This window comes from Physeter macrocephalus, chromosome 6 (genome assembly GCF_002837175.3).
Source record: "Physeter macrocephalus isolate SW-GA chromosome 6, ASM283717v5, whole genome shotgun sequence".
Classification (NCBI taxonomy): domain Eukaryota; kingdom Metazoa; phylum Chordata; class Mammalia; order Artiodactyla; family Physeteridae; genus Physeter; species Physeter macrocephalus.
The window spans coordinates 15,967,190-15,993,121 of record NC_041219.1 but is presented as its reverse complement, the minus strand read 5'-3'; the positions used below and the strand labels follow the sequence as shown (position 1 = coordinate 15,993,121).

At 38.8% G+C, this 25,932-nt stretch overlaps 1 protein-coding gene across 10 annotated transcripts in view; it reads left to right on the top strand.

The window, feature by feature from the left end:
- The window catches only part of LIN7A (lin-7 homolog A, crumbs cell polarity complex component), a 238,617-nt gene that overhangs the window by 89,428 nt on the left and 123,257 nt on the right, over positions 1-25,932 (top strand). For 9 of the 10 annotated variants that reach the window (XM_028490418.2, XM_055085238.1, XM_028490419.2 and 6 more), the window contains one exon: positions 19,413-19,837. In XM_028490418.2, the coding sequence (XP_028346219.1) occupies positions 19,756-19,837 (82 nt within the window). In that variant the 5' untranslated portion in view covers positions 19,413-19,755. Of the gene's footprint in view, positions 1-19,412; positions 19,838-25,932 lie in introns of those variants that run through there. The other variant, XM_024122875.3, reaches the window with a different exon arrangement.

The window sequence follows — 25,932 nt, the reverse complement described above, 5'->3', positions numbered from 1 at the left end:
ACCAGGAAGAAATAGAAAGTATAAACAGACCAATCACAAGCACTGAAATTGAAACTGTGATTTAAAATCTTCCAACAAACAAAATCCCAGGACCAGATGGCTTCACAGGCAAATTCTATCAAACATTTAGAGAAGAGCTAACACCTGTCCTTCTCAAATTCTTCCAAAATATAGCAGAGGGAAGAACACTCCCAAACTATTTCTATGAGGCCACCATCACCCTGATACCAAAACCAGACAACGCTGTCATAAAAACAGAAAACTACAGGTCAATACCACTGATGAACATAGATGCAAAAATCCCCAGCAAAATACTAGCAAACAGAATCCAACAGCACATTAAAAGGATCATACACCATGATCAAGTGGGGTTTATCCCAGGAATGCAAGGATTCTTCAATATATGCAAATCAATCAATGTGATACACCATATTAACAAATTGAAGGATAAAAACCATATGATAATCTCAATAAATGCAAAAAAAGCTTTTGACAAAATTCAACACCGATTTATGATAAAAACTCTCCAGAAAGTAGGCATAGAGGGAACCTACGTCAACATAATAAAGGTCATATATGACAAACCCACAGCCAACATCGTTCTCAATGGTGAAAAACTGAAACCATTTCCTCTAAGATCAAGAACAAGACAAGGTTGCCTATTCTCACCACTATTATTCTACATAATTTTGGAAGTTTTAGCGACAGCAATCAGAGAAGAAAAAGAATAAAATGAATCCAAATCAGAAAAGAAGTAAAACTGTCACTGTTTGCAGATGACATGATACTATATAGAGAATCCTAAAGATGCTACCAGAAAACTACTAGAGCTAATCAATGAATTTGGTAGAGTAGCAGGATACAAAATTAATGCACAGAAATCTCTTGCATTCCTATAAATAGCCAAAACAATCTTGAGAAAGAAAAATGTAGCTGGAGCAATCAGGCGTCCTGACTTCAAACTATACTACAAAGCTACAGTAATCAAGACAGTATGGTACTGGCACAAAAACAGAAATACAGATCAATGGAACAGGATAGAAAGCCCAAAGATAAATCCACGTACATATGGTCACCTTATCTTTGATAAAGGAGACAAGAATATACAATGGAGAAAAGACAGCATCTTTCAATAAGTGTTGCTGCGAAAACTGGACTGCTACATGTAAAAGAATGAAATTAGAACACTTCCTAACACCATACACAAAAATAAACTCAAAAGGGGTTAAAGACCTAAATGTAAGGCCAGAAACTATAAAAAACTCTTAGAGGAAAACATAGGCAGAACACTCTATGACATAAATCACAGCAAGATCCTTTTTGACCCACCTCCTAGAGAAATGGAAATAAAAACAAAAATAAACAAGTGGGACCTAATGAAACTTAAAAGCTTTTTCACAGCAAAGGTAACCATAAACAAGATGAAAAGACAACACTCAGAATGGGAGAAAATATTTGCCCATGAAGCAACTGACAAAGGATTAATCTCCAAAATATACAAGCAGCTCATGCAGCTCAATATCAGAAAAACAAACAACCCAATTCAAAAATGGGCAGAAGACCTAAACAGAGATTTCTCCAAGGAAGATATACAGATTACCAACAAACACATGAAAAGATGCTCAACATCACTAATCATTAAAGAAATGCAAATCAAAACTACAATGAGGTATCCCCTCACACTGGTCAGAATGGCCATCATCAAAAAATCTACAAACAATAAATGCTGGAGAGGGTGTGGAGAAAAGGGAACCCTCCTACACTGTTGGTGGGAATGTCAGTTGGTACAACCACTATGGAGAACAGTATGGAGGTTCCTTACAAAATTAAAAATAGAACTATCATGTGACACAGCAATCCCACTACTGGGCATATATCCTGAGGAAACCATAATTCAAAAAGAGTCATGTAACATAATGTTCATTGCAACACTATTTACAATAGCTGGGACATGGAAGCAACCTCAGTGTCCATCGACAGATGAATGGATAAAGATGTGGCACATATATACAATGGAATATTACTCAGCCATAAAAAGAAATGAAATTGAGTTATTTGTAGTGAGGTGGATGGACCTAGAGTCTGTCAAACAGAGTGAAGTAAGTCAGAAAGAGAAAAATACCGTATGCTAACACTTACATATGGAATCTAAAAAAAAAAAAAAAATGGTTCTGATGAATCTGGGGGTGGGACAGGAATAAAGAAACAGACATAGAAAATGGACCTGAGGACACAGGGAGGGGGAAGGTTAAGGTGGGACAAAGTAAGAGAGTAGCATTGACATGAATACACTACCAAATATAAAATAGATAGCTAGTGGGAAGCAGCTGCATGGCACAGGGAGATCAGCTCGGTGCTTTGCAACCACCTAGAGGGTTGGGATAAGGAGGGTGGGAGGGAGACAAAAGAGGGTAGGGATATGGGGATACGTATGCATATAGCTGATTCACTTTGTTATACAGCAGGAACTAACACAACACTGTAAAGCTATTATACGCCAGTAAAGATGTTAATAAAAAATTTATGCAGGAGTGAATTGGTACGTCTTAGAGCAGTGGAGTTATGTTATAGGAACACAGCTTTCGGGTGGGATTTGGAACCTAACCCTCATATAAATTGCATTTAATGCCTAAGGGCCTGAGACTGATTCCTGTTCAGTGGGGCCTCGATAGTTACCAACAGTCTGGAAAGATAGATGTAAGCAGTCAAGGTCATCTCCATATCTTTTCCAAGAATAGTATGCATGTCCAACTGCTCACATGCAAGATTTAGATTCAAATCCAGTAAGCGTTGTCTACTGTGTGCCAGTGACACTTTATCTTGTTAACCTCCTCCTAAGACACAATTTATTTATATTCATTAAGTTTACAGAGGCTGATTTATTAAAACAGAATGGAGTAAATCCTTCAGGCAAACAGAAACGTTTTATAATTCTCATCCATCATTTGTTCTCTATTAGGAATTTTATAGTTGTTATAAAGTCAGGAAGAATAGCAAATACACTTACTGCATGCCAGACACTGTTTCAAACAGTTTACACAGATTATGTCATTTGACCTTCACAACAACCTATTCCATAGGTACCATTTATAGTCCAGTTTTACAGATGTGGAAACAGAGCAAGAGACATTGTCATTTAGCCAGGTTCTAATCATTGGATCTAGGATTCAAAATCAGCAGGCTGATTTCAAAGCAGGGAGTCTTAACCTTGAAGCCATACTCTCACTGAGTACTGAGTGACTCACTCCTGAGGGTTTCAACTTTGTTTTGACTTACGTTTAACACAGTACTCCTAAAATTTTAATGCATTTAAGAATTACTATATAAGGGTATAGACCCCCAAATCAAGTTTTATAGGTGATAGAAGGGGTTTTTCAAGGGCAATCTTTTGCCTTACTAGCTGACTTTAGGATTAACTTTAGGAAGAAGCAATCTCACTGTAATTTGCAAAATCACAGCCAACCTGTGAAGTAAATGCAATGTAAGTAGAAGTCAGTCCTCCCTAACAAGGTGCTGGGATATGCCAATTACAGATAACTTATCTATTCATTAGGGCTCAGAAGTTTTTAGGTAACACTAGTCTACTTGCTGTATTGCAGGTGGTATATGAAATTTAAGATATAAAATAAATACTTAGAAATATATTTTTATTAGCAGTGTTGCCTTTTCAGACAAGTTTTAATCACTCTTCATTTATTTGTTCATTCATTTGTCCCTCTCCTCTTTCCCTTCCTTCTTTCCATCTACTCATTATTCATTCACTACTATATTTTAGGTGTGTGGACAAAATAAAACAAAATGAAACAAAACTCAAACATGGTCTTGTCCATGTTTAGCTTATGCCCTTTAAAAGAATAAGGAGCTTTCACATTTTTCAGTATTGGTTTAACTCTTAGAAACATGCCCAGTGTTGATCAATGGAACTGGATCTTTTGCCTAAAACCATAGAAAAATTTTAAATGCGTTGAATTATGTCTTCATATTAATATATTAGAACTCTAATAGATAACATACTGGTACCAGATAAGGATTATAAGAATCTCATTTGACTTTGGTAAATGCATTTGTTTGTAATCACAATACTTTATTTTACTGCTAGATAATAGAAATAATGTGTTTAGCCTAAAAATGTCCACCTGTTATCAAGCTGGGAGAATCAACTGCAATTGTCTATATTCTATTTCTATATGTCTACTTTTAAAATTTTCTTAATAAAAATTCCTGGATTTTAACTTCTAAACTATTCCAATGATACAAATAGAATTAGGCAAATTTGATGCCCAAATGCTGCTGTGTCCAAATGAAAACTTCTAAGTCATGAGTAACACCAGAATATGAATAAATGAAACCTGTAGGAAGTAGAGATTCCAGGCCAGTAAGATGAGGAAGTTCAACCTGCATCTCATTCTGGAGGAAACACAGTTACGATCCCTCATTGCAATAAAGTAATGTCCATCTGAAAAGGTGTCATCTGATGGAGGTGTTGCCAGGTTATATTTAATTCGTTTAAATTTTATAACGAACTTGTATTTTGTATAACCAGGAAAATGAGTGTATGACTCATGGTTTCTATACAGTTAAAAGAAAAAGAAAAATCACCAATAAGCCTGTGAAACAAATATACAGTATAAGCCTTTCTACCATAGAATGCACTCAGGTTTGTAAAAATTAAAAGACAATTTTCAGTGATTTTTAAAAATCAAAATAGGCCTTTTCTGTCAAAAACACTTGTGGGGTAAGCAAGGTAATGATAACTATATATATATATATATATAGTGACCAAAGCTTACAAATTTGGTTTGAGTGTTTGTTTCACTAAATTATGTGATAAAATTTGTAACTTAATGAAAAGTTGTTTTCCAGAGCTCTCTTTGAAAAGTGAAGACATAAAAGAAAAGTAAGTTTTGTTTATTCCTCTTTAAAAAGGATTTTTGCATTTAATAAGATGACAGCTTACAGTCCACAAAATGTTTTATATTTCTTTATGCTACTTTCAGTTCCCTCAGGATCTGTGTAAACGCGTTCCAAATTTAGCAATGGAATGTCTCAAAAAATAAAAATTTGGAAGGGCAATATTAATATTGGTAAAAGGGGTGAACATAAAAGCAAACAAAGAAGTGGAAAATTTGAAGAGTGAGAAGGAGAATAAAATAATACTTAAGAAGACAAGAAGCAAAATGCAGGCATTCTTTAATTTACACAAACATTAACTTTCTAAATTAACAAATTAGTGAATAAACACTGATAATAAAGTCTCAGATTTAAAGAGAATTTCTACCTGGAGTTGGTGATAACTAGGCAGTAGTATCCTTGACACATTATTTTACTATAACCCAGATCTAAATCACATTGTGAAGATGAGGGCTCAGAGAATATGAAAGCCAAATTATTGAAAAATCATATTTGAAGTCAGAGGTTCTTTGCTTACATAGAAGAAACTACTAGTCATTGAGTAGGTGGATCCCAAAGGAAACCACTAAAAAAGAAAAATGACCTGTCGGATGATAATTAAAATTACCTGCAGGCTTAGCATCGATGGTGTACCGCAATCCTTAGCATGCCGGGGAGACATATAGTAAAATACCTCTTTCCTCACAAAATCTATTTTTCAATCAGATTACTTGGTCATATTTTCCGAGGAACTATATTTCCAACTCTATATTGAAAACGGATAGATGAGTGGCATTTTCTTTATTTTTAAAATGCCTTGAAAGTCAACTTCACGGACCGTATCTCTTCAATAACCTAAGGAGTCAAGGGAGGAAAACATTCAGACATGGGATATAAATAATAAGTGAAGAAAATACAAGTATAGAGATGAAGGAAAATTGAAGGGCAGAAGTATAAATGCTGCAATTTTACCTACACTTTTTCTCCTGAATGATGTTGAATGCAACAATTAACCTGGCTCTAACCTCTACCCACACCTCCCATTGACTCAGTGGGAACTCTTCACAGAGCTGCAATTATGAGCTGCACATAACACAGAATTGTTAACTTGCTCATTTACCATCTCTCCTATTTCCTAAATATATCATCTCATCTCCTAGTATGAAAGTTCCACTGATATCAGATGCAGATACTTTATGTCTCAAGAGCTATAATATTTATATATATCTCATATGAAAATGAAAGATTAAAAATCTCATATCTGTGGTTAAAATATGTCTTTCACACATGTGAATCTCTGTTTTATATGACCACTAGTCTGAATAAAAATGCCAATCACTATGTACTAACACATTATGATGCTGAAAATCTAGGGTGGGAATTTTGTCCGCATAAAGACTTGGGGTAAGGAGAGGAAGATACCTCCCGCCTGATGATACAATTTCTACAGGCTCAGTAACATGTTCCATTTTTTTCTTCAGGCTTTGTCTCTAATTTTAAAACTGATGTTAATATTAATTAGAATTGACATAAATGACCCAGTATAGGCACCACCATCTAAATCTTTATAGCCACTCTCTGTCCTCATCTAGTTCATTTTCCTGAAAACATTTCAACTGAATGAATGTATTATTATCATTATTTCAAAGCTTACCTTGGAATGAAGAAGTTTTCTCAATAATTCCCTAAAACGTCTCCTAATGAATGTCTTATTTTCTATGTAATAGCAGTATTTTCATTATATCCTCTCCATAACAAAATCTCTCGTTTTTTTTTCCTGTTATTTCATTGTTCTTTTTATACTACCTGGAGTATAAGGTAAGCCACTACAGTTAGTAGGAGTTCACAAAAGAGCAAAGAGTTTGGGGGGATATATACAGTGACGTTTTAGGGAAGATGTGAGGTGTTAAGAAATCTTGAGTCCTCAGAATTTCAAACTTTGGCCACTGCTTACTTTTCCTTTGTATACTAGAGATACTTCTTTAGCCAGAGTCAGAAGCCTTCAAAAAAGTAAAGTTGTTTCATATCTTCCATGATGAACAATGAAGACAATGTCATTGAGTGCTATCCAACCAATCAACCAAGCTATAGTTTGGTGTGAAGGCCTGTCTGTGTGACCTCAGATTGGGTCTTTTCTCTTCATATGTGACTAGAACATCACCAGTTGATATGGATAATTTTGACTTTCTGCTACTCTGTTTAGAATTTGTAATCATTTTTCTATGATAAATTTTAATATACTATTTCAAGAAGAACCCCCTCACTTTCCTGCTCAAAAACTTTAATGGCCTTCTGAATAAATTCTAGACTTTTCTGAGTGACTTCCAAAGCCCCCTATGGTACCTGCCATTCCCCTTCCCTACCAACTTCTTTCTAATCTTAATATTTTGCTACTTCCTTCACATCTTCCATGTTTCAGTCAAGTTTAACTGTTTCAATAATAACATACATGCCATTGCTTCCTGAGGCATACATTTACACATTCTGTTCAGTTCAATTGAAATGTCTATTCAGTTCTACCTCCACTTAAAAAATCCTTCTGTTTTTAAAGACCCAGCATAAATGACATGTCTTTCTTGATGCCTACCATGTTCCATGTAATCCTTTGTTCATATATTTTAATGTTGTGGCATTTACCGAGCCCTACCTTGTTCTGGAGATAATTATGACAGCTATATGTTACTGTAGGGCAGGGGTCACATTTTATCTATCCTTTTCTTGTAAATCTGCATAGAATATAGTAGAGCAAATATCTTGTACAAATTAGCAATCAATAAATATAGTGAACTAATTTTTCATTGTGAAATGCAGTTAAAGTGAAGTTTATCTTCTAGGAAAAATGATTATTTTACTCATTCTTTTATTCACTAGTATTTATTGAGCATTGGTTTTATACCAAGCAATGAATATACAGTGGCAAACCAAATATTGTCTCTCTGCTCATGAAATTTACAATCTAGTGTTATAGTATAGTATAACAAGCACTGAACTGATTGTCACTTGGCTTTCAGTCTGAGCCCTGTTCCTCACTAGCTAGGAAAAGTTGGGCAGATGATTTAATCTCTCTGGATCTCATTTTCCACTATTGGTCAGATTTGATGTTCTTTAACATCCTTACTGGCTCAAAAATATCATTATATTTTATTTTGACTCTGGAGGAATACATTTGGGTGGATGCAACTTGTTCAATAGTATATATGTCAATATCAATGCTGTCCTTTTTTTAGAATTAAGTTACTTTCTCTCTGTTCGGACCAAATACAGTAACAGCATGTGTGGGTATTTACTAAGTAATATCAAATAGTCATGAAAAATAGTAATCAGCTTCAAACAAATATTTTAGTAGGCCTAATATAATTTACTAAATGTTAGTAATAAATGTAGGACTGGTATGTATTGCTTTAGACAAATGATGACCATATTGAAAAATCCTGGCCAGGAAGTTCCGCAGAGTAATGAGTGTTCTTTCCATTTATGTTCACTCAATCAGGCAGTAATGATGGAAAAGATAGCTTTCCCAAACCATTTCTGTGCTTAAGAAAGAACTGAGGATACAAAAGAATGGCTAGTATTTAAACATGCTCAAGTCTCTCCTTAAACACACCATTAACGTTCCATTTTTGGAGACGTCATTTCTGAATCCCTAAACATTGATTTAGGTTATAGATTCTCACTGTACCATGTACTTCCCTTAATAGCATTTGTAACTGTTTTAATTGAGAAGTAATTCCACAGATACCAATAATTCCAGTAGAGTATCAGTGGTCTTGATTACTGCTTTATCTTCAGTGCACAGGGCTTGGTGCATAGCAGCCACTTGACATGAAACTATACAATGAATGAATGAATGTATTTTCTTTCTCTCTCTATCTCTCTCTAACACACACACACACACACACACACATACTTCTGAAGCAAATAGCTTTCATAACTACTGGTAATAAAATTTGCTCTTAAGCTTTAAAAAAAATTACCACTAAGTTGATTTTTTAAATATTTGAGGAGTGGAACAGGAAGGAGTAGTGGAGGGAAAAAAAGAGAAGAGCTCATGATGGTGATCACTGTCTCCTAAAAATTGCTGAATACACACAGCCACCCATTCTCCTCCTAGGAGGCCTTCACCTGTCTTCTCCAGGGATCAGGAAAAGCAAGCACCTTAGATGCTGCCACTGCCTATTAACTGTACTGAAAAACATTATCCCTTACATTAAAACTATATATCCATCTTTTTTAATATCTCTGTATTACCAAATTGTGATAATGTATGTCAACAATTCATGTGCAGAGTTCAAAACTGACTTCAGTATGGAAATTCAAAAATGAATATTTGTGTGTCCATGCACAAACACACACACACACACACACACACACTTACTTAAAGTAGACACCAAATAGAAATTTTTAAAAAACACTAGTAGTCTTTTGGGATAGTGACAATTTTCATGATCTTTTGTAAATACAAATTTGACACAGAGTGTAGTTGCAATAAAGATAAGACCAGTAGAGAGCACTACATGCATTAACATTTAAATATTCTTTTTTTTTTTTTTTTTTTTTTTTTTTGCGGTACGCGGGCCTCTCACTGTTGTGGCCTCTCCCGTTGCGGAGCACAGGCTCCGGACGCGCAGGCTCAGCGGCCATGGCTCACGGGCCCAGCCGCTCCACGGCATGTGGGATCTTCCCGGACCGGGGCACGAACCCGTGTCCCCTGCATCGGCAGGCGGACTCTCAACCACTGCGCCACCAGGGAAGCCCTGAATATTCTTTTGAATACTAACTAGTAACAACATTTAATGAAAGAATAGTATTTCTCACTTTAAATTTTACTTAAGAGTTTTCTCTAATTAGTGAATCAATGTGTTACTTTATTTGAAAAAACAAGGCACTTAAACATCTTCTTGTGTTTTCATTGTGTTCCTATCTCATTTGGTGGAAATAAAACCTTCAATAAAACAAATATCCAAAAGTGGATTTTTTTAGGCTCTTAATTTTTAACTTGCTTTAGACACTGTTAGCTTCTCAGTTGAAAATTGTGGTGATCATCATTGATTTACTGGATTGCTGGATGGTGCTTCATACCACATATTTTGGAGACAAAAATGGTCCTCAGTCTATGGCAAATTTTTTTTTCAATCACTTTGGCATTTTAGGTTCAATTAAATATGACAGTTCTATAGAAAAGAGGTATCAATTCTCATGGGATAGGATGCCTACATTCTACATTCTACATGGGATAGAATTCCTACAATGAAGCAGGAATAAAATGGCTGCAGGTATGATAATCTGAGAGCATTATCATTGACAAGGGCCACATTAGTCCTGGGTTATACGGAAGTACACAGTTATAACCGAGTGGAATTTATGCTCGTAAAGATGATATAAGCAAGAAAGATTTTCCTTCTTAATGCTGTTTGAGATAGCAAAAACCTAGAAACAACCTGAAAGTTCATCTACAAGAGAAGATTTCAGTAGAATTTTTTGAAGTAGTTAAGAGAGATTTTACATATATAATGTATTGATATGAAAATATCACTAGATGAAATAATCAAGGTGTAAAATATGGTGTATAAGGCTATTTGAGTTTTTAAAAAGATATGTGAACACACATATATGTGTGTAGACACATATATATGTGTATGCACATATAATTTCTGAAAGAAGACACGAAAATCCCTGTTAACATTGGTTACTTGTGGTAAGATTTTGTAATACCTATCAAGAATTGTTTTCCATGTGCATTGTCTTACACTTAAAATTTCAAAACAAAATTCCTCGTTAAAAAGAAAATATATTAACTACATAAAAGACTTAATAGTTTACTTTCTTGTTCTAGGTTTAAAATGGCAGAGATTTGCTTACTTTCTCCATTTATTTGCAATTGCTTTGATTTGGGGTCTAGACAAAAATATTTGTTTAGCTTGATTTGCCACTACTGATCTATGCAAAATTCGAGGTGACAGGAACCTGATGATATTTAGAGTTAAAATATTTTTCATTTGCCTTATTTTTTTAAAATTTTTATTCTAGTTAAATCCTCAAGAAGCCAAAATAAAGTCATAATTGTATTTATTATTCAAGTAAATGCTTTGAGCAAGAAGTAAAATTAAGAAATCACTGAAAGAGGAATTTTCTCAGAGACACTGTATTTCAGGACAGTGTCTTGCATAGCTGTGGACTTGGGGAATGGCACAATAAGATTATAAGCATCAAAAAGATCCACCTACACGAGCAAGGGTATAAGAATTCATCGAGGACCAGAAAAGCAGGGAAGGCAGAGAAGCAGAGAATGAGGCACTTAGTTTAAGAAAAACATAATTTGACCCCACTGAGAAGTTTTAGGAAAAAGATATTACACTTTATGCTTCAGGTTGGGCCTAAGAAAGATCACATTTTAATGCAAACCGATTAAAATTGTAGTGATTTTTGCTTTAATTTAGAGAATTGGAGGATAAAAATAAGAGTTTATAACTCTCTCCTGAATGTGCTGTCCATGCTAATGTTGCATTTTGCTCTCAAACTTGCTAATTACTGGCAGTATGGCCCTCAGCACACCTACAGTAAATTCTGTTACTGCCTCAATTAGTGTATTGTGTCACAATCTGGGAAGAATTTGAAGATGGCCTTTTCATCTGTTTCTTCCTAATATTCCTAATTAATTCCATTGTTCCAGAATTCGAGAGAAGTAAGTTGGGCAGGATTAAGAAAAAAATGAAAGTCAGGAACTGAGGTGCTTTTCAAGAGAAAGCCATTTAAACCATATTTTAAATAAAGCTAAAGTTTGAAACAAACAAATAAGACTTGAACATCCTTAGTGTCCTTTTTAAGGATCTAGGCAATAGAGTTCTCTTATCACCATGGTAAGATTCTCTAGTAACATAGGCACCCAGTTATGATAATCTTGTCCCTCCTTTTCTTTAGTTCTCATGAAATCCCATAGAAGATCTGGTCCACTTGGTTAGCAATCTTTTGATCAAAATTGCAAAGAGTAGCTTTCTCCTCAAAGGTGTGACATTTTATTATCCGCATACAGGAAAGAAAATATCTCCAAGTCTCCTCTAAAAGTGAATGTAGGGATTTCCCTGGTGATGCAGTGGTTAAGAATCTGCCTGAGGGCTTCCCTGGTGGCGCAGTGGTTGCGCGTCCGCCTGCCGATGCAGGGGAACCGGGTTCGCGCCCCGGTCTGGGAGGATCCCACATGCCGCGGAGCGGCTGGGCCCGTGAGCCATGGCCGCTGAGCCTGCGCGTCCACAAATCAATTTTCACTGCAAAATAAAGGAGCTGTTACAGTGGAGGATTACTGGACTGAATGTCAATATTATGACATAGTATGAGTGTGTTTTGTGTTTGGTAGTTGCAATCATTGTTGCTTTTGTTGTGGTCATCCATTTACAATGCTTGGTGTCAGTTTATTTATCTCTTGTAAAAATAAAATACAGTGTGTGTGTGGAAAAAAAAAAAGAGTCATGTAAAAAAAAAAAAAAAAAAGAATCTGCCTGGCAATGCAGGGGACACCGGTTTGAGCCCCGGTCCGGGAAGATCCCACATGCCGTGGAGCAACTAAGCCCACGTGCCACAACTACTGAGCCTGCATGCTACAACTACGGATGCCCCTGCACCTAGAGCCCGTGCTCTGCAACAAGAGAAGCCACTGCAATGAGAAGTCCTCGCACCACAATGAAGAGTAGCCCCTGCTCGCCACAACTAGAGAAAGCCCGCACGCAGCAACGAAGACCCAACACAGCCAAAAATAAATAAAATAAAAAATTTATTTAAAAAAATAAATAAATAATAAAAATAAAAGAAATAAACACATTTCTTTAAAAATAAAATAAAATAAAAGTGAATGTAAACTGCCTCCAGGAAGCATTCAAAGAATCCAGACTTTTTTTTTATTATGTATGCCTTTAACATATACAAATTTATACTATCACTTATTCTTGTTGATACATCATTGTGTAATTCATACTATGCCTTTCTATTGATGCTTCTCTTTCCTTTCCAAATATTTTGTAATTCCTCAGAAATAACATGAACGTCTCCTATTTCTTCTAACTCCATCCCAGGCCCAGCATCCTAGTCAGTACTCCATCAAATACAGGGTAGATATGTTATTTTAAAAAATTTTTGTATCAAACACAATGTGACTTATTTTCTGATCATTCTAATGTAGCCTGCTCCCTGCTGCATGTTTCATTACAACTTTCTATTTTATTTTCCTTGTGGACTTTGTGGCATGATGGCAAATGTTTAACAACTAGCTTTCCTGAGGAAAACACAAAGCTTCCATATGTAGTATTTGCCAATATCCATGGTGTAAACACTCCCACCATAGCCAGTCTAAAGATACCAATGTGATGTCACTAAAAGTGACATTGGGGCAAGATGCACATAACCAGGTCTCACATAACAGTGTGAACAGGCTTCAGCATATCACTGTTTGTGGTTCTTACTACTACCTAAGATGATCTGATTTATTGTTTATTTGTGTTTTATCTGTTTCCCTTCATAAAATCTAAGTTCCATAAGGAAAGTCACTCCCTCCATGTTTACCACTGAACATAGAGCAGTGTCTGGCATATACAGTAGCAGGTGCATCATAAAGATTTGTTGGATAAAAGCATAATTGTAGACTCAAAATTGAGTATATTAAACAATTTTAAGATGTGATGGTAATAAAAATATTTTTAAAAAACCATTAAAGGTTGTGGGTTCTAAAAGTTCAGAAATATCTCCTGAGTAGATGAGAGAAAGAGATGAGTCCAGTATCACTTTTAAAAATCATTTTATCTTGCCTCTCTTGCATCTATCAGGCTTTCCCAATGGTGCAAATATGAGGTTGGGATGCATAAAGAAAAAAGGAAAATTGTAAGCTTTGAATTTAAATTTCATTATAAAAGATCAATCATAACTAACTGTGAAAATAGAAAAATGTTCATTTCAAAATGAAACAAAAACATAATTTTATATTCTATGAATTAAATAGGCATAAATAAAATATACAATTACCAGAAAGACTTTGCACTTATTACATGTGCTATTGCCTATGGCAGAATCAGAGCAAACATTAATTATTATATTTCCCTGGTGGCGCAGTGGTTAAGAATCTGCCTGCCAATGTAGGGAACACAGGTTCGAGCCCTGGTCTGGGACGATCCCACATGCCGCGGAGCAACTAAGCCCATGCGCCACAATGACTGAGCCTGTGCTCTAGAGCCTGCGAGCCCGCGTGCCTCAACTATTGAAGCCCGTGCGCCTAGAGCCCGTGCTCCGCAACAAGAGAAGCCACCACATTGAGAAGCCCGCACACTGCAACAAAGAGTAGCCCCTGCTCAGTGCAACCAGAGAAAACCCATGCACAGCAACGAAGACCCAACACAGCCCAAAATAAGTAAATTAAAATAAATAAATTAAAAAAATTTTTTTGAAAGAAATGAAAAAGAATTAAAATCGACATTTTATACTTTTATTTCATCTTCAATTTTCTAACATCCAACACTGAATTAGTAACTCTTTATTTCATTCTGATGTTAGTAGTTTTTAATGTAGATGCTACAACACAATTTTTTTTCTTAGCCTGGATAGTCTGTACATTTCATTGTATGATGGGCACAAAGCTATTCATGAAAGGTTCATGACATTTCTGTTAATTACATTATCTTTCACAACCTGACTCTCAATGGCCCTGTTTAGGCTTGTTTTTCTTATGCTCCAAATTGAACTGCCTGTTTTGCCCAAACGCACCATGTCTGCTCTCCCATCCCTGGCTTTTCTCTCCCGCTTCTCAGAATGCCCTTTTCCCTTATCTCTGTCTTTTGTAATCCTGACATTATTGTAGACTCAATTCAGTCCTCAAATTATTCATTCTCTGCACAGCACATAGTCACTAATTGATCTCTTTCTTACTTGTTTCTTTGTTTATTGTCTTTCTCTCCCATATAGAATATAAGCCAAGTGAGAACAGGGCCTTTTCTTGTTCACTGCAATATCCCAGTGCCTAGAACAGAGTCTGGGATATAGTAAGTACAGTATTTATTGACTGAACAGACAGATAAGTAGTTATTAAAACATGTCTAAGATTCAGATATTTTACCGTGAACATACTTGCCACTCAGTTTAAAAAAGCTCTAAGGAGAGAATAATATAATAAGATTCTCTATGATTATTTAAAAAAAGAAACCTTTATATTACAAAGTATAGGTTGGCACTTCATCTTAATCTAGTGCTATTTTGACAAAGCTGTGAGAATTAAAGAAGATAATGTGATATCGTGACTCAGTCAAAAATAATTTCTAACACCCAAGGCTGAAAGAATTTCAGTTCGTAAGTGCTATTTTCCTCATATGAAACTGTGCTTATTATACTCCATTTATAATCGAACTAAACACATTTTCTTGGTATGCTATTGCTTTATTCAAACCTTCTCTTGATTTTGTCATTTAATTCACAGATTCAATTAAGTGAAACAGACCTTAACGTAACTTTGAATGAATTTTTTAACAAGAAGAGACTTTATATTCAAAAGAGGTAGTCATTTTAATATTAACCTGTATTTATATAAAATGGAACCAGTGTCATAGTTCTTTCCTCCTTTGACCTAAATTTCCTCCATGCATTTATCTCTGAGTATATCTCAAGCATAACAAAAAAGAGAAACGATACACACACACACACACACACACACACACACACACACACTCATATATGGAACTCTGAAATAAAAGGCTGAAATCACTAAATCTTGAATAATGCAAGGTGAAGTGTGTTTCTCAGTGGAAAGCACAGGGCCTCTTGAATACAGGTGCTACTATTTTTTAAGACATTTACTTTTTTCAAAAAATTTATTTTATTTATTTTTTGGCTGCATTGGGTCTTTGTTGCTGCGCGCGGGTTTTCTCTAGTTGCAGCGAGCGGGGGCTACTCTTCGTTGCGGTGCGTGGGATTCTCATTGTGGTGGCTCCTCTTGTTGCGGAGCACCGGCTCTAGGTGCGCGGGCTTCAGTAGTTGTGGCTCGCAGGCTCTAGAGTGCAGGCTCAGTAGTTGTAGTGCACGGGCTTAGTTGCTCCACGGCATGTGCTATTGCCTGTGGCAGAATCAGAGCAAACATTAATCTTCCCGGACCAGGGCTCGCTGGCAGGCAGATTCTTAACCACTGTGCCACCAGGGAAGCCCCAGGTGCTACTATTTTTAAGCAAGTTGCTTAACCTCTCTGAGTCTCAGTTTACTTATCTATAAAATGGGATAATAGTACCTAATCCTCTGGGCTGAAAAGATAAAGAGAAACCAACCTAGCTCCAAGCCTGGCATATATATAGAGTGTTCAATAAGTATTTCTGAATTAATAAATTTCATTGAAAATAAAGGTGCCACAGAGGTAAATTACTATATATCATTTAATGAAAAATTGCACTGATTGTGTAACCAAATAGCTAAAAGTATAATCACAGGTGTTTTTAACAATTCCCTGATTAATACACATTCAGCAAGGCAACACACATGTGAATGGATCAAGTATATTGACCTTGATGAAACACTGTGTTTGGTACAGGAGTGGTCCAGGCAGTTACTCAAGAGACTTAAGCATGGTCATATCTACCAAAGCAATACAGTAGATTAAGGATATTTTCTTATGTTTCTGCATGTCTCAATTAGAAATTCACAAGTGTTATTAGAGACAGTAGTTAGTTATTCATCCTTCATAAAAAACAAAATCTAAAAGATAATGAATTGTTTATTCATTTTTTACACCTGTGCAGACATAAGCGGCTCAGTAGTTGTAGTGCACGGGCTTAGTTGCTCCACGGCATGTGCTATTGCCTGTGGCAGAATCAGAGCAAACATTAATCTTCCCGGACCAGGGCTCGCTGGCAGGCAGATTCTTAACCACTGTGCCACCAGGGAAGCCCCAGGTGCTACTATTTTTAAGCAAGTTGCTTAACCTCTCTGAGTCTCAGTTTACTTATCTATAAAATGGGATAATAGTACCTAATCCTCTGGGCTGAAAAGATAAAGAGAAACCAACCTAGCTCCAAGCCTGGCATATATATAGAGTGTTCAATAAGTATTTCTGAATTAATAAATTTCATTGAAAATAAAGGTGCCACAGAGGTAAATTACTATATATCATTTAATGAAAAATTGCACTGATTGTGTAACCAAATAGCTAAAAGTATAATCACAGGTGTTTTTAACAATTCCCTGATTAATACACATTCAGCAAGGCAACACACATGTGAATGGATCAAGTATATTGACCTTGATGAAACACTGTGTTTGGTACAGGAGTGGTCCAGGCAGTTACTCAAGAGACTTAAGCATGGTCATATCTACCAAAGCAATACAGTAGATTAAGGATATTTTCTTATGTTTCTGCATGTCTCAATTAGAAATTCACAAGTGTTATTAGAGACAGTAGTTAGTTATTCATCCTTCATAAAAAACAAAATCTAAAAGATAATGAATTGTTTATTCATTTTTTACACCTGTGCAGACATAAGCTAAAGGCATTGAACTTGCCACTATTAGAAATAATAACTAATGACTATATGGTGATTTGTGCTTTCTCGTCCTGTCTTTTTCAATCCATACAAAAACCCTACAGAGTCAACACAGAGGGAGAATGGTAGAGTAAATTTTTAATTAGGGAGCTCAAAGCATAAGTCCAGAAACATTCTATTAAATGTTTGGTGCTGAGGCTACATCAGGAAACAAAAAGACAAAAAGCCTACCTTCATGGACTTCACAATCTGGGATTTGTATTGAAATCATGGCTTTTAGATTTATGAATCAAGCCACTAAAGTACATATTCACAATACAGGATGTTGTTAAGAACTACATTAGTGGCCAAGGGATTTGTATGTTCTTTTCGTCCTCAGTTATTGAATGAGGTTTGATATTTTGTGCAAAGCCTTGGAACATACTCAGTTGTTATTGTCCACAATTCAACTTCTGTCTGTTGTTTGATTTAGGGGAGATGAATAATGATAATCCACCAGAATTGTTGCTTCTTCCTGTCTCCCACAGCACTTCCTTTCTGCGGTGCTTAGAGCACTTACTGCTCTTATTCTTGCTCAGAGCTTGCTCATATTCTCACAGCCAGCTCATTATTTGTCTCCCAACCTGTATTGAGCACTGTCTAGAAAAAGGGCCACATGTCATTAATCTTTGCATGGCTAGCACCTAGCAGAGCGTTGCCATACAGTTCAGGTGGGATGTATGTTTGTTGTATGAATATATTTGTATATACTTTACTGTTTTCAAAGCACATACACGTACATGATCTCATCAGACCCTCACAAAACTCAGTGAGATTGCAGGGAAGAATTAGTTCCCTCATTTTACAGAACCTCAGTGAGATTGAAGATTACAAATGCCCTTGTGTGACAGATGAAGAAACTGGGAATCAGTGAGAGATTTGATTTCTGAAAAGGACATAACTAAGACTTGAATTTCCAGATCAGTGTTCTGTCTAAACACTAAATGAAAATATAGGCATACTGAACTATTATTTTCCGTATGTCTTTAAGGTCTGTTAGGTGTTTGGCCAATCATTTATGACTTTCTCAAATCACTGGTGAAATCTTGTTTGTTAGTTTTTTTTCAAATGTAAACCATGAGATGGGAAAGTTTTCAGAAACCATCCATATTGTAATCAGAAGACAATGATGTAGATTATATGCAAATATTTTGCTGTAAAGCTGTGTCTGTCTTCAGGAGTATATTGCTAGCCAAAACAATTCTGCTCTGTCATAGGGAAGGTGATGGAGGCAGCTTTGTCATTTCCAGTCCTGAACCCATAGTCATACCCTCTGCTTACACAAGATTTCTATATGCCTCTTAATTTCTTGATCAAAAAAATGAGAGTCCCTACAGTGGCAAGATAGTGAAAGCAGTCTGTTGGGGTGAAGGGGTCACAGCTAATAATTGAAGGTTCTAGTAACTGAACCTTGATCAACTGACTCTAAAGTCACCCTTTTAAAAACATCATCTCCCATTAGATTACAGGCTACTGGAAGGCAGGGACTGTATGTATTGAATCCCCAAGTCAGGCCATGGCTTAGTTCAATTCCTGTCACATATGTTAATTAATCAGCAAGTGGCAGCTCTGAGGATCAACCTGGAGGAGTGCTAGGGACATGTTTTTCAAACTTAGTGATAGACACTTCTCTTTGTGTTTTTAATTGTTTTCTTATTGTGATTTTTAATTTAAAACCATTATTAAGAACTTTGCTTGTGACATAAGTTATTTTCTAGGCAATATACTCAGGTCCTTAACGGGGGCCTAGTGATGGAACTCTGGCTTTAAGTCAGTTATCTTGTGTACTGTTATAAGTCAACATTCCAAAATAAACTTTAACAGAAATTAACAGCAACTACAGTTAAACCCCAACATTTCTGAACTAGAAGTATTTTCTTTCTAGGGGATGGGATTAAGGGGTTGACAAATTCTCTTAATCTGAAAAAAATCATCTCTCTGCCTCCCTCCCCTCTATCCCCTCCCTTTCATTCTTCTCCCTTCCTCCAGACGCACGTACACTCTGACCATTTTGTTTGCGTGGAAAGTTGAAAGAAGGCAACACACTAGCTACACGCATCCAGCGCTCCTTGGGGTGGAAGAGCAAAGTTCTAGGGCAGAGCCTGCCTTGCCAGAGCCGGCGATGCTTTCGCTCTCCGGTACCTGCTCAGCTTCACGCCGCATCTGAAGGTCTGCCCCTCGCGGAACAGTTGCGTCTCCATCTGGCTGCCAACCCACCCAAGCCTTCTCTCCTCCACAACCACCACCTTCCCTCCTTCCCCCCTCCTTTCCGTCTTCCCTCTCCACCCCGCCCCCAATCTCCTCCTCTTTTTCTCACTACAAGCGGTTGCTGATGCTGAAGCTGAGCGTCACTTCGGCTCCCACGGCAGACATGGCGACACTGACAGTGGTCCAGCCGCTCACTCTGGACAGAGGTAAGGGAGCAGCTCACCCGCCAGGCCACTGCGTCCCCTCTGCCTCCCCCTCTGGCCCCGCCAGCTCCCACCGGGACCGCCAGACGCGCTCGGGCGGGGGAAGCAGGGCCGCGAGGAGGAACGAAGAAGGCTTTCGCGCTGAGAGCAGGATACTTTCTTCCCCTTTTCTCTGCCCGCCACGTCCCCGCTGCCCCCTTCACGCCTCACTCGCCCGTCACAAGGGTGCCTTCGCCGGGCTCTGGCGCCCCCGGCCGCCACTCCCGGCCCCTCGCCGGATCGCCTCCGGGCCGCCGGCTTTGTTGGAGCGGAGGCGAGGGGACCGCTCGGCGCCTGCCCGGGGCTCGGGGTTGGTGAGGGGCAGGGAGGAAGCTTGCCGTGCCGGGCGAGGGCGCCTGCAGCCGGAGACCGGGGAAGCCTGGCGAGTGAGCCGCTTGCCAGCCTACGCTGCCGGGGGCCTGGGAGGAAGGAAGTTTGTCCCCGCGCCGTGGGGCGAGGGTCGGTCAGGCTGCGGGTGCCCGGGCAGGCGCCCGGGGGCGGACAAGGCGTACCCCGTGTGACCTGTGCCGGGGCGCACGGCGGCTGGGCTGCCGCGGCGGGGAGCTGCCCTCGGCCGAAAGGGCAACGCGGACCGCGGGCAGCCGTGCCCTGCTCTCCCGGGCTTCGCGCTCTGAAGGCGCCAGGGGTCGCGTCTGCCCCCGCCGCCGGCGGCTCTCCGGCAGTGGCAACTCAAGTTTCTCCTGCCCCAGCCAGCCTCGTCCTCTCCCAGCCCTGTGCCACTGCGGTGCCCGGGCTGCGGAAGGCGCTGGGACGCAGCGCAGGCTGGGTTGAAATTCAACTTCTGACCCCCGACCCTGTGCGTCCTGCTCTCCGACTTGACTGGGGAAGCAATGTTTGCTTCCTTCTCAGGCCCTCCCCAAGCCTACGGATGGAAACCTCCGCTGAGATCTCGGCCTCTCCGGTGCATCCGTGCGGGGTTATACCTGTCCTTTGCGTGTTCGAGTTTCCTTTCTGGCTTCCGACGTCCAGTTATGAATGCTCTGAGTCTCACGACTCTGCAGCGGAGGACACCTGCTCGTCCTGGTCCGCAGCGGCAAGATTTAGGACCGTGGGCGGCCATTTGGAGATGGTGTGCTCAGATGAAAATGACTTAGTCCGATGTGCCTCTAAAAATATTCTTTCTAGCGAATTAAACTGGACTGTGGGGCAAGGCAAAAGAGCATCCTGCTGCGAGTACAGTGAAAAAGCCAGGGCAAACTTAGTGAGGTTTTTAATTTGGAGAGATTGTGGGTGACTTTAACGTAATCTGTTGGCGCCAGAGCGGATGTTATGTGGTGCCCATAGCAACCTTACTTGGGGTAGGAGTTGAAAGATAAAAAAATAATTGATTTTATGTTGGGAAATGTTGGTTTGCAAGCTAGTAAGTTAATAACAGTAGTTAAAAAGGTCAGAAATCCATTGCATAATCCATGATTTCTCCCCAGGATCATCATCTGCCCTAAGCAGGATAAATCCATTGCCTCTAAAAACCAAACAGATGGCAAGCTATTAGAAATTATGGATTTCCCAAGTATTTCTGTTTTAATGTAATGAGATCTTATATTGTCCCATTCCTAAATCATAGTCTTTAAACATCCCAAGTAAAACAACTACGTTAGGAGAGAAAACGAACAAGCAAACAAACTCCAAGAAAATTGCATACCTGAGGAATTTTATATACTACTACTACTAAAAACATTTCACTTTGGTGGGGTCTTACTTTAAATGCCTGGATCAGTTGTGGAGAGGAAATGCAATCAGACTAAGTTCTATTCTTTGTTCTTGTTCACAGCCAGACTGTACCTGTCCTTCCCAGTTGTGATTAGGTTCATGGAATAAGTAGCTCAAGAGGCAAGGGTGGGTGAGACAGTGAATGTATCTGAATAAATTCACCAGCAGCTCACTGCGAGGTCTGTAATTTACAGATTGTGGGTTACTGGCATCATTACTGTGCATGAAGTCAATACATATTAGTAATTTCCCCTATACATTATTAACATAATTAACTGATTAATTACATCATTAAATTGATGAAATAAACTGATAAAAATTTTCCCACAAAAAATAAAAATCTCTTAAAAGAGAGAGCCCAATAATACTTATCTGGCTCCTAGCTGTAACTCTGATACTCACTTTGGAGTAGTTGGTTAGCCTCTTTGGGCATCAGTTTTCCTCTATGGCACATAAGGAGTTTGGATTAAATGATTCTGCCACTGTGCAGCTTTAACAGTCTAGAATTCAATGAATTAAAATTAGAACTCAGTTTCTGGTCACCTACTGGAAGATTTTGCAGATCACTTCCTCTCCCACCTCTTCCAGGTGTCCTTTGACGTGCTCTGAGGTCACCCACTACTTTGGCCTCATCAAACCATTTCTCAAACTCTGTTGCATCTGTCTCCTCATTGAACGGAACTCCTTGAGGGAAGAGACCATTTCCAAATTCATCTTTGTATTCTCAGTGCCTGCCATAGTCCCTGATCACAGTAGAAGATCAAAAATTAATGTAAGGGCTTCCCTGGTGGCGCAGTGGTTGAGAATCCGCCTGCCGATGCAGGGGACACGGGCTCGTGCCCCAGTCCGGGAAGATCCCACATGCCGCGGAGCGGCTGGGCCCGTGAGCCATGGCCGCTGAGCCTGCGCGTCCGGAGCCTGTGCTCCGCAATGGGAGAGGCCACAACAGTGAGAGGCCCGCATACCGAAAAAAAAAAAAATTAATGTAAATTAGTGTAAGGGAACTAAGGATTGTAACAACTTAAGCGCCGCCGTTAAAATATAAGGGTTTCATAGTGAGCAGAGGTACAGCTCATAGATTCACAACATTTTGACCCTGGAAAGAATGGCAGGGAGAACATAGGCCAGTGGTTCTTAAACTTTCTTTTCCCCCATGCACTTGACAGATTTCCATCAGCAACCATAGCTCACTTATCTGTGATTATTAACCAAGGGGGACTGTGGCAGGTGAGCACAGGAAAAAAGGAAAGAAGACACTGCATAAAGCCTCCTAAGGGCATCTCATCAAGCAAACCCCAATACGTAATCCGTATGTATTCTGCTGGCTCTTTTCTAGCATCTTCATTTTTCAAATGAAAAACATGAAAGAAGCAATAAGAGATGTTTTCAAGGTTACTCTACTAGTTAGTGGGAGATTTTGTACTAAAATCTAATTTTTCTTGTTTGATGCCCTTTGGCATTATCAACAGATTCATCTGGAATCTTCAGGGCAGAGGTTTTAAGCAAACAAATCAAAGTTTTGGCTTGAAATTAAGATTGATCCCTCCCAGAATTCAAAAGATATTATCTGAAAGTAAGAAGCTCAGAAGTCTGCACTAGTTTCCTGGGTCTCGTCTGGGAAGCAAGCCTTTGCCAGAACCAGCCTGGCCCCTGAAAGGGCAAACAGGGTGGCTTCAGGTTTTCACTGCTCTGTGTATATCCTAAACTCTTTTCCATCTGCCATTAAGACCTCAGATTAACTCTGTGGGGGCTTATGGGTGGCTGTGGTCACAGCAGGTTCCTGTTCACGCTGGTCCCAGTCCTTAGGATTGCTTATTTAGTGCCTACAGCAAGTCAGACCCTACTGTGGGATTGCTATATACTGGTGAGCTAACCAGACTACCACATAGTCTTCATGGTAATTAGAGCTTAAGGAGGGAAAGAAATTACACACACACACACACACACACACACACACACACACACACACACTCATTCAAACCATTCATTCTTTCAATAAATATTCATTTATCGCCTGCTATATACGAGATGCTACAGGAATGCCAGAGACAGTTTCTGCTTTTATGGTCCTTAAGAGTCTAGTGGGGAAAACATAATAAGTTAGGAATTCATTCATTCATTCAACAAATTATTGCGTGTCAGCCTTATGGCAAGCATTGTTTTAAGCAATATAGTGGTCCTAATGAACAAAGTAGACAAAGCCTAATGGAGTTTACATACTAATGAGATAACCGCACACTGAACACATAGGTATACAACTATAAGTGCTAGTGAGAAAAAGTAAGACTGAATCAAAGTGAGTGATGGGCTGCTGTTTGAAACATGATAGTCAAGGAAGACCCTTTCCTCCAAGTTGGTGACATTGGAGAAGAGACCTGATGAAAGTGAGGAAGCAAACTTTGCGGCTATCTGGAAGAATGTGCTCTGGAGAAGGGCCTCACGTGTGTATCCTGGGAGCATCAAGAAAGTCAGTGTGAAAATGTGAGCACAGCAAAGAGTGGCAAAAAATGGGATTTGTGAATTGGTGGCCACGGGCCAGATGATATGTTATAATTAGGACTTTAGATTAGTTGAAAATATGAAGTGCTCTGAAAACAATAAACATGACAGGAGGATAGGGAATAATGGGGAAGGACCTATTTAGATGGTGTTGGTCGAAGAAGGCTCACTGAGAAAGTAAAATTTAATCTGAGTTCTGGTGTATTAATAAGATTCTTAGGAAAAGCATTATGGATAGAGGGAAGAATACACGAAAAAGCAGTTGCACATGTAAAGCTTGGCTACCATCCCATTAATACCTCCATAACCAAGCAAATGATTGAAAAGAAAAATTACCAAGAAATAACAACACTCTAAGTATGCATCTGGGGTAGATATTTGGTTATAAGTATACCAAGAAAATCTCAACTTTTTGCTTCTTACTGCTAGACTAAAACACTATATATTATAATTAGATTTTCACAGATACCTTTTTTTAAAAATTAATTAATTCATTAATTTTTGGATGCATTGGGTCTTCATTGCTGCGTGTGGGCTTTTCTCTAGTTGTGGCAAGTGGGGGCTACTCTTCTTTGCAGTGTGCGGGCTTCTCATTGCGGTGGCTTCTCTTATGGAGGAGCACGGGCTCTAGGCACGTGGGCTTCAGTAGTTGTGGCTCGTGGGCTTCAGTAGTGGTGGCTCATGGGCTCTAGAGTGTAGGCTCAGTAGTTGTGGCGCACTGGCTTAGTTGCTCCGTGGCATGTGGGATCTTCCTGGACCAGGGCTCGAACCTGTTTCGCCTGCATTGGCAGGCGGATTCTCAACCACTGCACCACCAGGGAAGCCCCAAAAATATCTTGAGCATTGTAATTTACATGTCACTATGCATAGATCTACATGTTGAACCCAAGTGGTCATAATATGAGATATATTCATTTTCAGTGTAATATTTTATATTAGACTGTGATGTAGAAAGTAGTAGCTGTAATTTACCCTTGTGGCAAAGAGAAGATGCTGATAAGGAGATTAGTGTGGAATCATCTCTTCCAGAATTTAAAATATTCAGTGCAATTCTTCCCTACACCTTTGCCCAGATTTTAATCTCTACAACCAGGAATGACCTTCAGCTAAAATCAAGGGAACAAAGCAGTGTGCAATCCATGATACTTAATGCCATTATAACGAAGAACATAGGAATACTTCACTATATTAAAAACTGCATGGCTTTAGGCACTTTCCTTCAGTCCAGTAGCTCCAACTCTCCTTCACTTTCCATCTCAAGGTCAGAAAAGATAATACAATGGAATTCTCCAAAGTGTGACATCTGCTTATCTTTTTGCCCTGATTTTAAGCAGAATGGCTTTTAAAAAATCATGACTTATAAGGAAGTCTTTACATGACTTATAAAGAAGACTGACAAAATCAATTCCTGGAGAAAAATGGATAATTAAAATAATTTCTATGAGTAATTGAAATTGTGTAATTTTAGGGGCTTCCCTGGTGGCTCAGTGGTTAAGAATCCGCCTGCCAATGCAGGGGACACGGGTTCGAGCCCTGGTCCAGGAAGATCCCACATGCCGTGGAGCAATTAAGCTCGTGCGCCACAACTACTGAGCCTGGGCTCTAGAGCCTGTGTGCCACAACTACTGAGCTCTCGTGCCACAACTACTGAAGCCCACGCGCCTAGAGCTCCACAATAAGAGAAGCCACTGCAATGAGAAGCCTGTGCACCGCAATGAAGAGTAGCCCCCGCTCACCGCAACCAGAGAAAGCCCACACACAGCAATGAAGACCCAACACAGCCAAAAATAAAATAATTTATTTTCAAAAAAAAGAAATTGTGTAATTTT